Genomic DNA, 13,180 nt, shown 5'->3' with positions numbered 1-13,180 from the left:
AGAGCCAATGGTCCGCGTGAGTAGGCTAAGCATTCTCCCAGTTTTTGAGGTCATTTTGATGGGGTTTAAAAGGTCAGATCAGCAGTTAGTAGAACACCTAAATATTCAACTTCATTTGCCCTACTGTGAATGGTATCATCAATTTCGTAGGTAGATTCATTAGTGATCGTAGATTTATTAAATGTTATCGGCTAACATTTACTGGTATTCAGGCTAAGCTACCAGTTTGACACCAGGAAGCTATGCTGTTCAGGTCCTGGTGGAGAACATCTATGTCATCTTGACAACGAAGTGTAAAGAATACGGCCGTTTCTGAGTAATCTTATTTTTGAAGAAATGCTTGAAACGATATCATTTCTATAGATCAAAAAGAATAGCCATCGCAGAAGCGAGCCTTGCGGCACACTCGAAGTGACGTGATCAAAACTAGGAGCTTTACCTCCAATTACTGTATAAAATAAGGTAAACTGTTGCATAAACATCCGTCATAAGGAGTTTATAACTTCTTCGGTGTCCATTTAAGAATGGTATGTTGCTATATCAGAAATCTGGAATGAATAGTGTAGACAAAATTTGATACAGCTTATCTCTACATTACCTATCCCTGGCTATGAAAAACAGACAACATAAAAATGACAGCCTCCGGAGGTCACTTTCTGCACGACCTACCTGTCCTTGCGATTCTAACGACAAACGTCTTCTCCCCTGCCTTCGAGATACCTCCGACTAAACCTGGGGTACTGAGGCAAGAGCAATCCTAAGCATTCACCAGTACATAATGCAAACTAACAATGTGAAAAGAGGCCGTGCATTTCCATTCTACTTTATTTCTGCCAATTGCGCCAAATTCGACCAAGTAAGCGAAATTCAGAATTAATTCATGGTTGGTCAGTCGTGAACTTGAAATCACCTATTTTAAGTCATAATTAGTGAATACTCTCAAGCCGCCTCATGCTTAATAGTGCTGTACTGCGCGATGTTTTGGGTCATTGCTTTATTATTTTTTTAGAGTGAAGTGCTCTATTCCTCCCGTGCTGAGCCTGAACGTCATCTGGCTATTAGAATTGAGGTCTAACGAGAGGCTCGCCGCATGTTCCAAAATCGTGCGTGGTAAGTGCCTGGATCTTCATCTTTATCTTCACCTTCGTCGCTACAGCTGCGCGCGTGGCACTCACGTCCGCCGCTGCGCTGGCGGGTGGTCGGCCACTCCTCCTCGCCACTTGTGGCATGTGATGTGTCACGTGATTCGCTCTTGTGCTTGGCAGTCACGTCCATCGCTGCGCCGACCGCCACTCTGGACGCTCGCTCTTGCACTTGTGACACGTGATACATCACATAATTTGCTGTCGCTAAAGTAATTTGCTTGCGTTGAAGTCTTCAAACAATGAAGATGAACAAAAGATAAACCTTGTTTAACCATGCTTAACAAAGCTTTCGCTCTGTGTATCCTGGCTCAGGTGAGTTGAGCCTCAGCCACTTTTTTGTTGTTGGTTATACTGCGAAATAGTTAACGCTCAATATGCAGGTGCAATCTCACATTATCGGTTCGTCGGCACTCCTCAGTTGCTCCTCAGTTGGTTCAGTGGTGAGGCGTTCGGCTGGCCAGTCCGATGATGCGGGATCGAATCTATACCGCGGAGGCCGGATTTCTATGAGGCAAAACGCAAAAGAATGTCCATGTGTTGTGCGATGGCAGTTCACTTTTAAGATCCTCAGTGGGTCGACATTACCCCTCAGCCCCCCTTTATACAGCACCACTTTTTTCCTTCCTTCATTCATTCCCTACTTCATTCTTTTCCTCACGGTGTTTGACGTGTCCGCCGTGACATGAGACGGTCAGTTCGCTATTGTGGTCTTCGCATAGGCGCATTTTATTAACAAAGTAGCATTAAAAACCTATCAGAGAGAAAACCCGGTGGCGTTCGGCGGCCTATAGAGTCTTCCAGCGTCGTCTGCGCAACATTCGGTGATTAAACGGCGGGGTGTGTGACGCCATGAGACCACGCGACATGGCCGATTTGGCAGGTGTACTGGCAGGTTTCAGATGCGCTGGTCACGTGAGTTGGGAAGCGCGCTTGTTTTTATGCCGACGTGTAGGACAGCTGCGCGCATCAGGTTGGCATGTAACCAAAATCAACGCCCCGTGTGTCTACCGCATGGTGGGTAAATCCCCGGAAGTGATGAACCAGCCACGGAAATACGTCGTTCCAGACGGAGTGTAATCGTCTGCACAGGCTCAGCGTATGCGGCGTGCAGCCATGACAAGGGGAGTAGAAGCAGAGTTAAATTCAGTGCTACCGTACTCCGAACACGTAATGTAATATGGGACCCCTAAATTTTCTTCAATGTCCTATTTAGAGGAATTTCCTTGCATACGGATGTTTTGCGTGCCCCGAAAATTGTTTATACTAACTTTTCCTTCTACCGCTGAACCTTGTGTTAGTCACTGCACCTAGCAGTCCATGCCGTGAGTTGTAAGTGTGTCGTACAGACTACCTTCATTTTCCTGTGCAGTATTTATTGGCGCACTCTGTTCTATTTATTGCATTCACTGTGTCGTCTTTTTCATACCACCTTCGCGGCCTTGATGCTGTGCACTGTGCTGATTGCTGTGGTTTTCGTTCTTATATCGAGGACCTTGCTCACCGCTTCTGTTGATTCGTTGCCTCTTAATCCCTTCTTTCGAATTAAAAAAGCGTTAAGTCACTGGATTCAGCCCTACTGCATTCGTAACTTGGGACTTACCTTGTTGAATGGTACGGCAAAACCAGCCCGACTCAGCCCTCTCCTTGTACTTACCTTGTCATTACTTTTTACTTGCATTCTTTTATTTCCCGTTTAGCGACTCTTCTGAGTGGCAGCGGTCATTTTGTGGTGTTGAGCTCTTTCCTTGTACTTCTGCACCTTTTCTTTGTTTACTTTCTAGTTTCTTTACTTTTCTTACTTTCGTTTCTATGTTCTTGTGCATTTGCGTCATATGCAGTTTCCAAATTTTCTTCTGTTGTCGTGTAGTCATGCCTACTTCCCCCATGTTTCGGCTTTTGTAGGGCATATTCCTCCTGGATCATCGTTTGCATCAGTGTCTTTCTGACTGTTTTTTGATTTTAGGTTCCATCAGAGCATTGAAGGAAAACCAGCATATTAGTCGCACTTCTGCACCCATGCCATCGATGTCAGCATTTGCATCTAATGAAAATGTGCACGTGCCCCTTCCACAAGCGCTCGACGCTTCAGTGGGCTCACATAGTGCTCTATTTTGAGATGTATAAAAGTGCATTGTTTTGTGCCATTATATTTATCATGTGGGCTTAAGGTGCAGAACTATTGTCATAGTTTGCGACTTGCAGCCGGCCACGCAAAGCACATTCTAGAGAGAATTGGTCGCGCAAATAGCCTAACGTATGTGTGCGGTAAGGCAGGTGAAGTTCTACATAGACTTAGGCTCTATTGCCGAGAAAAAGATGATATTAAGCGGTGACTGGTGTTTGATTTGAACGCAGTTGACAAATGACGTTTGAGTTTTGAAGAAATATGGGCTCGGGACCAATGTATGTCTTCAGAATGTGCCTTTTAGTTCCACTGAAAACGTTTCTCAGGCCTGCCACATTATTGGTCACTACTATAAATACACCTCCCCCCAACACACTGCAGAGTATTAACTAAGCAATGAGCTGTGCTGTATTCGTGTATGAGACATACCGGCGCTGTCCGATAACGGTGCTACTTCATTGCCATCCATGTTGGTAGACAATTGGGTAGAATCACGGCACCTACGTAGCTTTCCTTATTTTTCTCTGCCTCGCCGCGTTCAGTCTTGTGGTGAGAGTTGCTGATCTTCAGTTATTGCTTGTTCTGTTCCCTACAATTCATGATATTGTTCACAGCGCAACAAGAACGGGAAAAAAACGAAAGACGGAAGAGTAACAGAAACAAGCGCTGACTATCAACTAGTTTTTATTGAAGAACAAAAGGGGTATATATAGAAACACTTATCAAGCACACAGACGTTTTCTGGAAGGCACGTGGGAGTTCAGATACCTCAACTCCCTCTCGGATAAGGCAATCGAAGGGCTGTTGATACATAGACTGCCTTTCTGATGAATATAAAAGGCCTCCATTATCTCTCGTGTGACCTTATCGCCGTGTCGGAACAGGATGCGCGTGTTCCTATAATCCGGTACGCATTTGCATTCCTTGCATACAAACGTAGACTGTGCAAGGGGGTCACCTCTTGCCCTCCTTTGAGCATGAGCTTTCATATGCTCGCACTGGCAGTACCTGCAATGGGCAGTATATGTATCAGCAGCCCTTCGATTGCCTTATCCGAGAGGGAGTTGAAGTATCTGAACTCCCACGTGCCTTCCAGAAAACGTCTGTGTGCTTGATAAGTGTTTCTATATATACCCCTTTTGTTCTTCAATAAAAACTAGTTGATAGTCAGCGCTTGTTTGTGTTACTCTTCCGTCTTTCGTTTTTTTCCCGTTATTGTTGCGCTGTGAACAATATCATGAATACGTACCAACTCGCCCAAATTTCTGGCTTGCTGTTTCCTACAAATGTTTAGTTTTAATGCGAAAGTTTTATACAATCGAGTTTAATTTACCATATCCCTTGGTTTGGCTTATTTGTTTATATCTTCACATAAATATTCGCGCTATACATCGAGCTAACCTGGGCATTTCTCGGCTAGTTTACCAAGAAGAGCTGGCGCAATCACCGGGGAGGACTATTTACTGTATACCCATATAAATAAATGAAAATGCTACGTGATATTAGCTTCGTACACTTCGAATTAATGTTGGTGCAAGTAATAGGGGGCGATTAACTGATATGGAATAAAACACTCTAAGAAATAAGAGGTACGTTAGCATGTAGATACCGGGAATGCTCAGAAACTGCCGCACATGTATTTGTTTCAACTGGAGTTGAAGACGGTATTTAATAAGGAATATGACACCCTTATACTTCGTTGTTTATATTCCTGGAGTATTCACGTGTTCCCACTTGAGAAGGCTCCGAGTTTTGTTGTTTTGGCTCTCGTTTGCGTTTTTGTCTGTGTTAAATAAGCATTGACTTCATCCTGAGGCAAACATTTCAAATGCGAAGATAATCACCCCCTCACAGTGACTTCTGCATCTTGTTGTGCTTGTCTCAAGAGAATATGCCTTTTTAAAAGTTAAACTTGGCACTTAATTATTAACAAAACCCGGAAAGATATTTCGCAAAATTTCACCGCATTGTCGCAAGTATTATGGGGAGATAACCAACCACCATTTTTGTGCCTATCAATCTGCAGGCACTCTTTGCAATCTTGGTAATGATTTCAACTTCACATGTATTATAATCTGCTGGAACAGGCTGCTAGCACCATATTATAAATTGCCGAGCAGAAAATATTAGTTCAATTTTTTACGCATCTCGCGCCCTGTATATTTTGTGACCGGCCTGCTCTTGTGACTACGGCTGTCATGATATCTCGCCTGAGGATACCCAAAGCGTTGACACAAAATCTCGGTCCTTTCATATTGTGCGAACAGTTTTGATTGTGGGAAGGTGGATCTGTTGGCACCAAGGGTAGTTTTATTTCGGTGCATGAAAATTTCAAAATACAGTATAATTACCAATCCTGAGTAAAACACGTTTTTGGGCAAGTTGGTAACATTCTTGGTTCATATTGCAGCGAAGAAGCACAAACACACGTAGAAGGAACACGCAAAAGCAGCGTTCGTCCGTGTTTTTTGTGTGTCCCTTCTACGTGTGTTTGTGCTTCTTCGCTGCAATATGAATCAAGAAAATTACCAATCCTGTCAGCTGCCATTTTAAAAATCTCGCTGCTTTTTAGGACCGAGCTTGGAAAGGCCTTCCCTTGATATCCTTATTTCTTAATATAATGTTTAAAAGGTTACATATCGTCACACGTAGCATACTTAGTACAACAAGTGATGTGAATACGTGCATATTCTGCGTAGACTTCTTCCCATATCAACGAATATAATATATTTTAGTCCCGCTGCGCATGGCTCGGAACTGTTTCAGTGAGCTTCGACAGCGTCCTAGCACCCACGATGAGACCCCGCAACGAACGAGATGAGTTACCACTTGCTTAGCACTGACCGCATGCGCGGCACCGTAACCGCGTTATCGCCTAGTAGTGTGCTAGGTGAAAAAACTCGCTTCCTTTTGATAGCACATACGAAAATTATACTAAAAATTCAGGGCCATTAGAACTACGTCAGGCTGAGGAGTACACACTCTCGGGAACGTGCCGTCTGTGGTCTGGAGGCCATTTCGCTTGGGAATGGTTGCCTTCATAAAGCACACGGGGAGGGCAGTGTAGCTTTCGCAGTTGCTTCTTCATCTCGTCGCTGTGATCTCAATCTCGTCGCTGTGATCTCAAGAGAAATAACTACATTTTGGCTTTGCAGGTTTTATTCATCGCCTCCGAGAAGACGAAAGAAGTGCATCATCAAAAACAGCAGCGTCTTGAAGTATCGTCGTCAGTGCTATTCGTTCTGGAGGGCTTGGGCGTCATTCTTCCTTCAGCAGGCCGGCGTTCTGCAAAAGTAAGGACAGGTACATATTGGCAAACAGTTGCTGAAAAGGGTAACAGTTAGGAGGAATAGTTGTTTTTAAAGGCATAAATAGAAAAATGGTACGGGTCTATACGGTTTCCTATGATATAGATGGAGCTGGGCTTTGTGGTGTCATTATTTTTTTTTTCCGCGGTCATACAAATAGCCAAAGAACCAGCGTATAAGGTTTCAGCAGTGCTTATGTCAAAATATGCTGGCAGATTCGGCGGCGCATATGCGCAATAATGATTTTACCTTGAAGGCGATGCCTTGTTGCTAACGGCTGTAGCTTACTATACCACTGCTCTACCTGCTGCAACTACTGGCGGCACAGAGCATGCTCGCAAAAATTGGACGAGGCCGCACCATCCATTTACTTTTCGCACATTAATTGCAACATTGCTTTTGCCTGCACTTTGAAGAAACTCTCACTCAGAAAAGAAATGTGCGCCTACGTACCAGAACTGAAATGACTTGCAGCAGGAATTTTGAAATCCTTCTGGTGCTTTGATAACTCTGACTAAGCTTCCTCACGAGACTCCCATGATATCGGATTGTAATTAAAAATCGGGCCTGCATTCACTAACATGATCATTAAGCCGTGTTATACAATTAACAATTGCATTGAATTCACACCGAATTAGATCCGGACTGTGGTAACAGATGTCAAAGTACACGAATCTATCCTCAGTCTGGGCAGCTTGAGCAAAAAAGAAGTTGTCTGCGAAGTGAACGTCGGGCCGTGGCTATTTCTATACTGCCTCAACAAAACAAAAGGCGCACGGCATGCTTTCCGACGAGAAGCGCTTGTCGCTTTGTGAAATGCCGTGCAAGCATGTAGCAAGCTTATATGACACTGAATTCTGAAGCTGTCAAGACGGTGAACGTGAGGCACAGAGACGTATGGCCATTACGATTGGTTTAACTCTTCGGAAACACTCGGTACACTGGAAGACTTTTATTGTTCGGCGGAAGGTATTTCAGGCTTGCCTATCTCTTTACTGATTTTTGCATATATATAAACTCGGGATTGGAGAATCTAGGCAAAATTGAGATGAATTCTCGCATCTTACCACTTTTTCAAGACGGGGTATCCGAAGGCGCCCAATCCGTAGCCGTAGTTGAGGCCGTATGGGCTGAGGCCGTACACGTAACGGACTCGCACGGGGTGGGCGTCGACCCGGTGGCTGTAGCTCACGCCCGTGGTGCGGTAGCCGAAGGGAGTAGCCACGTTGTGCACGGTGGGCTTCACAGGCACCACACCGTGGACGGCAGTGACGGCGGCGGCTACGGGGGCGGTGTGCACCGTCGAGACAGTGTGCACGGTGGGGTAGCCGGCCACCGGAACGCCGTACGTGGGAACGTACACGGCGAGGGCGTTGCCCAGAAGAGCGAACAGGCACAGGACCTGCAGGAGTTTCATTTAATTTCATTTTTATTTACTTCAACACCCCCCCCCCCCCCCTTTTGTTTTGGTTGGTTTGGTTTGGTTTATGGGGTTTAACTTGCCAAGGCAACTCAGGCTATGAGGACGCCGTAGTGAAGGGCTCCGGAAATTTCGACTACCTGGGGTTCTTTAACGTGCACTGACATCGCACAGCACAGGGGCCCCCAGAATTTTGCCTCCATCGAAATCCGGCCGCCGCGGACGGGATCTAACCCGCGTCTTTCGGGTCAGCAGTCGAGCGCCGTAACCACTGAGCCACCGTGGCGGGGCTATTACATAAGGGGTGAGGTTAACATAAGAGAGTATTTCAGAAGAATGGCCTGAGGGGCGAGTTGGTGCATGATGAAATGAACGGCGGCGCAACACGGACACTAACAAGAGAGGGGACAGTGTGCGCATGTGGTGTCCCCTCTCTTGTTAGTGTCCGTGTGGCGCCGCCGTTCATTTCATAAGAGAGTATAAATTTTTTTTTCATGATGACAGGTGCTACGTGACTTTATCTAGGCATGTTCAAAAATCTCTCTCTCTCTCTGTTTATCAAGGAATTCAACGTAATTTCGTAGCGCCAAATCAGCTGCTTTTAAAGTGATATTTAAGACTCGGTATAAAAAAAAAAGAAATTCGTTTACTGGAGTTTTATGTGCAAATTTTCTTCACTATTGAACATATATTTAAGTGCACGCAGAAATGGCATAAGCATTGGAGGCCCCAAACTAAAGCCGAGGGTGAACAACTTCAGTACGTTGAGAGGCGGTAGAAGATGCAGCCAGCAGGGGTAATATTTGAGCAGTAAATGAATTTGCAAAGTGAAAATGAAAAAGAGTTGTGAAGAGCAGTTCTGTGGGAGCAGTATAAGAAGTCCTTTGGGAATCGGTCAAGTTGCTCGTGAAATACTGGCTCATATGAGGCGGTAACGTATATGAAAAATTGATGGAAACCCAGAAAATATGTATGTCAAGTATACATATATTCTATGAACAGCAAGGGAATTTACTTTCAGTAGCAGGTTTATACATGCAAGTTGCATTGCGGGAAAGCCTGGAGTTAGTTGATCTGTGGCTGGTTGAATGCCTCATTTCATTGGATTACAAAAGAGGGGAGCGGACACGAAAAAAAAAAAAAACTGTTTAGAGCACAAAGCATGAACGCTTCATAAATGCACTAGAAGATTTCGCTCCGTTATTATGTACATAACCCTTGAATTTCATGTCGACGAGAATGAAACAGAGTGGTGGTACTCACGGCGATCATGGTTGAGTTTGTTTTCCGAAGCTTGTGGGTGCTCGAAGAAACGGTGGCTGTGCAGTGATTTTCGGTATCCTTTTATACGCGCGGACAGGCGAGATGGAATTTTTTTTTTTCAGTTTTTCTCTCACTTCACTCTGTGGTTGTCACTCTACGCCACGTGCTATGAAAAGGCGGAGCTATGCTTGTTGCCGGTCCTGTTTCACATGGCGAGGATGTGTTTTTGCTACGGGTGTAAGCGTAGCCTTTTCCTTCTTTATTTAAGCGAATGGCTTCAAAATCTCTGGTGGCCAGTGGAAACCGATGCTTCAACTTTCGCGCCGGTATCAATGTGTACTCGGCCTCTCTCCCTCATTCAGCGTGTTTCGAATTCTCGGAAACAGGAATAATATTAAAAGTGGTAAAAGTACTTAGCAAATAGCAACTTAAGGACCTAAACAGGTAACATGCATAGAATCTCTCAAGACATCAAAACCCTCGCCGACGAGATTATTTCTTCCTTCTTTGTAAGGGCAGGGAGTTACTCTACTTGTTGCCTTGAACTTTCCCTGCAGATGTTATCGTGAGCTTGTCGGGTCATTGCTCGGCGGAACCTGCGCGTCCTCGCCTATCTTGCTGCCATATCTCCCCTCTCCGGATTTAGGATGCCGCTGGGGTCGATGTCGGCACACTTGCTCTGACACGTGCCCCACTCACGGCGGTTTTATAGACATTGGAGGAGTTGTTGACACTCCCTTCGCTGATGCTACTTCTCTTTCTTGTGCACAGTGCCCTTGCATGTCATGTGCATATTGTTTCTTGGTACTGCAGGTTTGAATGAAGTGCCTGACAAGTCGCACCAAAACATTTAGAATCAATTTTGAGTTTACTAAAAATGGTTTCATTTTGTTACAGTGAAACAAAACAAAAAGTGAAGAGAAAAGTTCGCGACATAAGCATGAAAAGCGAAATGCGAAGAAATGTAGCTCGAACAAATGAATACAACGTTGAAGAATATCGCGGAGCGCAGCGTAAACATATGCTCAGGCGAAAGCAAGAAAAAACGCAGTTTTTCCTCAGATTTTTGCTTTATTTTCAGCCAAACATCCAAACAAGTCAACGAAGGCGTTATCACGGTATTGTGGCGACTACTTCGGAGAAGGTTCGTCTTCAGTCACTTGCGCAGTCTCTGAAAGTGAAGAAAAGACGTTTTTTTTTAGCGAGACATTCATAGCTGGAACACTATATTGCTAATGTAGAGAAACCTAAGGAAATTTGAAGCTAGCATTAACGACTAGGATATTAACAGGTTCTAAATATTTCGTTCATCAACTTTCTGTTATTAAAAAAAATGTACTGCCATGACCATCATTCATGAGCTTGAATTGTCGTTGTATGCATGCTGAGATCTTGATAACCGTACGTAAAGAAGTGTGCTACATGGCATAGTAGGCACATTTCTTCCACCGTAGGCCATGAATGCTACGGCCCCTACAAAAGCAGCAAACATAATTTGATTTTACGTCGCTGCTTGGTTGGTCTTATATAACGATCCCCTTTATACTTGTAACTTTCAGAGCAGATACTGTAGTTTGACGAGCTACATTCGCTTAGCACTTCTCAGTAAGTTTTAAAACTATGCTTTAAGGACAAAAAAGTCATCATGCCTACTATCTGAACATAAAAGAAACAATGCCGCCTGCGTTTGGTCCTAAACTAATCCTAGCGTCCGGTGGTGATGAAACAACAAGTGCAGCAAAAAGAAACTGTTAGAAATAAACTTATACGTACAGCCATTTGGCACCACTCCCGCAGAATATACTCCTTTTCTTTAATGCAAATCTTTTTCCCAATCTACGTTCGCCTTTCAAATTGCACTTTTGCGTTTATGATCCTTGCGAGCACCAGGACAGTTGCCGAACAAGCCTTTCTTTCCACCGTTACATTTACTGAATATTTTCTTCGCAGCTTCTGACTTCATTGGCGCGCTCGCCATTGCAATTTACACACGTTCACCCAGCACAGTTTTGCTGCTCTTACCACTTCTTGAGGACGGGGGCGTATCCATAAGCGTCCAGTCCGTAGCCGTAGTTGAGGCCGTACGGGGTGAGGCCATAGGTGTAGCGGACGCGCAAGGGCTGAGGTTCGACTCGGTGGCTGTAGCTGACGCCCGTGGTGCGGTAGCCGTAGGGGGTAGCCACGTTGTGCACGGTGGGCTTCACAGGCACCACGCCGTGGACACCGGTCACAGCGGCTGCCACGGGGGTGGCGTGCACCGTCGAGACAGCGGGAACGGTTGGGTAGCCCGCCACCGGCACTGTGGGGTAGCCGGCCACCGGCACTGTGGGGTAGCCGCCCACTGGCACGCCGTACGTAGGCACGTACACGGCCAGGGCGTTGCCCAGCAGAGCGAAGAGGCACAGGACCTGTAAGGTACATTGCGATATGTTGGTTGTTTATAAAGTGGTCAAAACGAGATTTGCCTGCCATGTGATGACATGATTAACGAAATGAACGGTACAGGACAGGAAAACAATTAATTATAAGCTCAATGTGCAAGCTGTATAAAAGCTAAGGTCCCAGAACTGCCTGTGGTTGACGGTGTACGCTACGACTTTGAAAGACATTGTACATTGTCTGTGCTAATAATAAAATATGTACTGTAACCTAGGCAATAAGTCAGTTAACACTTATGCGTTGAATATTCATAGAAACAATCTTTACATGACAATTATTTTCTTACCCTTGGCAGGGTGAATAACCTCGTGATGGCTAGCCAATGTGGCATAAATACACGATTCCTAGGGCTTTCATCTTAAAAGAAATATAGTAGAGCACACTGGATAAAAAAAAACGTCAAGTTTTGAATACAGATCTACAAAGGAGACGAACTTGGAAGGCATGTGTTATGACGTGTCATAGCCTGGATGGCTCCTTCAGCATAAAGCTGTTTATTTATAATGAAATGACTATAAACACTCTTGTCGATGAGTTGCTAAGAGCAAAATATTTTGTTACTTACAGCAATCATGGCTGATTTGACTTCTAGCGGCTGAGAATAGCTCGAAGAAATGGTACTTGGAAAGCGCTGTTCGATCCTCTTTTATACCCTCGTCAGCAGAACCGCAGGCCTGGTTTATTTTCTTCTTATGGCTTATCAAGTGGTGTCAGTGAGGTTTTATTGGATCTTGTTTGTAGGACCACGTGAAACTTGCGTCTGTAGTAACTGGTCCTGAGCACTGAAAGCCTTGAACTGGGTGAAAAAATATTTAATGTGTTTTCTTCTTGTGGCTTATCAAGTGGAGGCAGTGAGGTTTTATTGGATTTTTGGTAGTAGGGCCGCATTAAACTTACGTCTGCAGCAACTAATCCTCTGTAATCAAACCCGTGTCCTGGGTTGGAAAATAAGAGATGTGTTTTCTTGTGGCTTTTCAAGTGGTGTCAGTCGGGTTTTATTGGATTTTGATAGTAGGACCACGTTAAACTTGTCTTTAGCCAGTGGTACTGTCTACTGAAGGCCATGAACTGGGCTAAAAAATAAGAGGTCGCAAATTTTTCTTCGCTCTCCGTTCTTCGTGCCTGTCACCTCTGACTACTCTAGTCTAAACGGCAGTAAATTTGGTTCGAGCTATTCTACGTGCAGTCAAGACTTGGAGGCAAGCTCTACAAAATATTCAGATCGAAATCAGGGGATTAAACAGCGCAGACACTCTCCATTCGATCTCATCCTCCTTTTATCTAGAGGAGGACGCAACACGTTTTGTAGCCTTGAACTCTAGTGCTTCGAAACGTTACCCTTTAAACTTTAACAGCATTGGTTGTTGGATTTAGTCGGTCTTCTTACTGCATGCTTTTGTTGCCCTCCGAGCCGAGATGTCGGTGTAATAGCACGCTGTCACTAATGACTACCACCTTGCCAGGTCGCGTGTTAAGCATA

General features: G+C 44.7%; 2 protein-coding genes across 2 annotated transcripts; both read right to left on the bottom strand.

The window, feature by feature from the left end:
* Positions 1-7,641: 7,641 nt before the first annotated feature.
* On the bottom strand, positions 7,642-7,995 carry LOC149363429 (uncharacterized). Its single transcript, XM_089568544.1, has one exon. It carries the CDS (start codon positions 7,993-7,995, stop codon positions 7,642-7,644), a length of 354 nt encoding a protein of 117 aa, XP_089424670.1.
* A 3,284-nt stretch (positions 7,996-11,279) lies between these two features.
* LOC149363428 (uncharacterized) lies at positions 11,280-12,274 on the bottom strand. Its single transcript, XM_089568543.1, has 2 exons — positions 12,266-12,274; positions 11,280-11,669 (listed from the first exon to the last, which is right to left on the bottom strand). The coding sequence occupies exons 1-2, from the start codon at positions 12,272-12,274 to the stop codon at positions 11,280-11,282; spliced, it is 399 nt and encodes a 132-aa protein (XP_089424669.1).
* Positions 12,275-13,180: the final 906 nt, after the last annotated feature.

This window comes from Amblyomma mixtum, chromosome 2 (assembly GCF_055824585.1).
Source record: "Amblyomma mixtum isolate Tamu chromosome 2, ASM5582458v1, whole genome shotgun sequence".
NCBI lineage: Eukaryota > Metazoa > Arthropoda > Arachnida > Ixodida > Ixodidae > Amblyomma > Amblyomma mixtum.
This window is presented reverse-complemented; position numbering and strand designations above follow the sequence as displayed.

Excerpts from the sequence above, each read along its gene's own strand:
- LOC149363429 (XM_089568544.1), bottom strand. The coding sequence starts at position 7,995 with ATGAAACTCCTGCAGGTCCTGTGCCTGTTCGCTCTTCTGGGCAACGCC.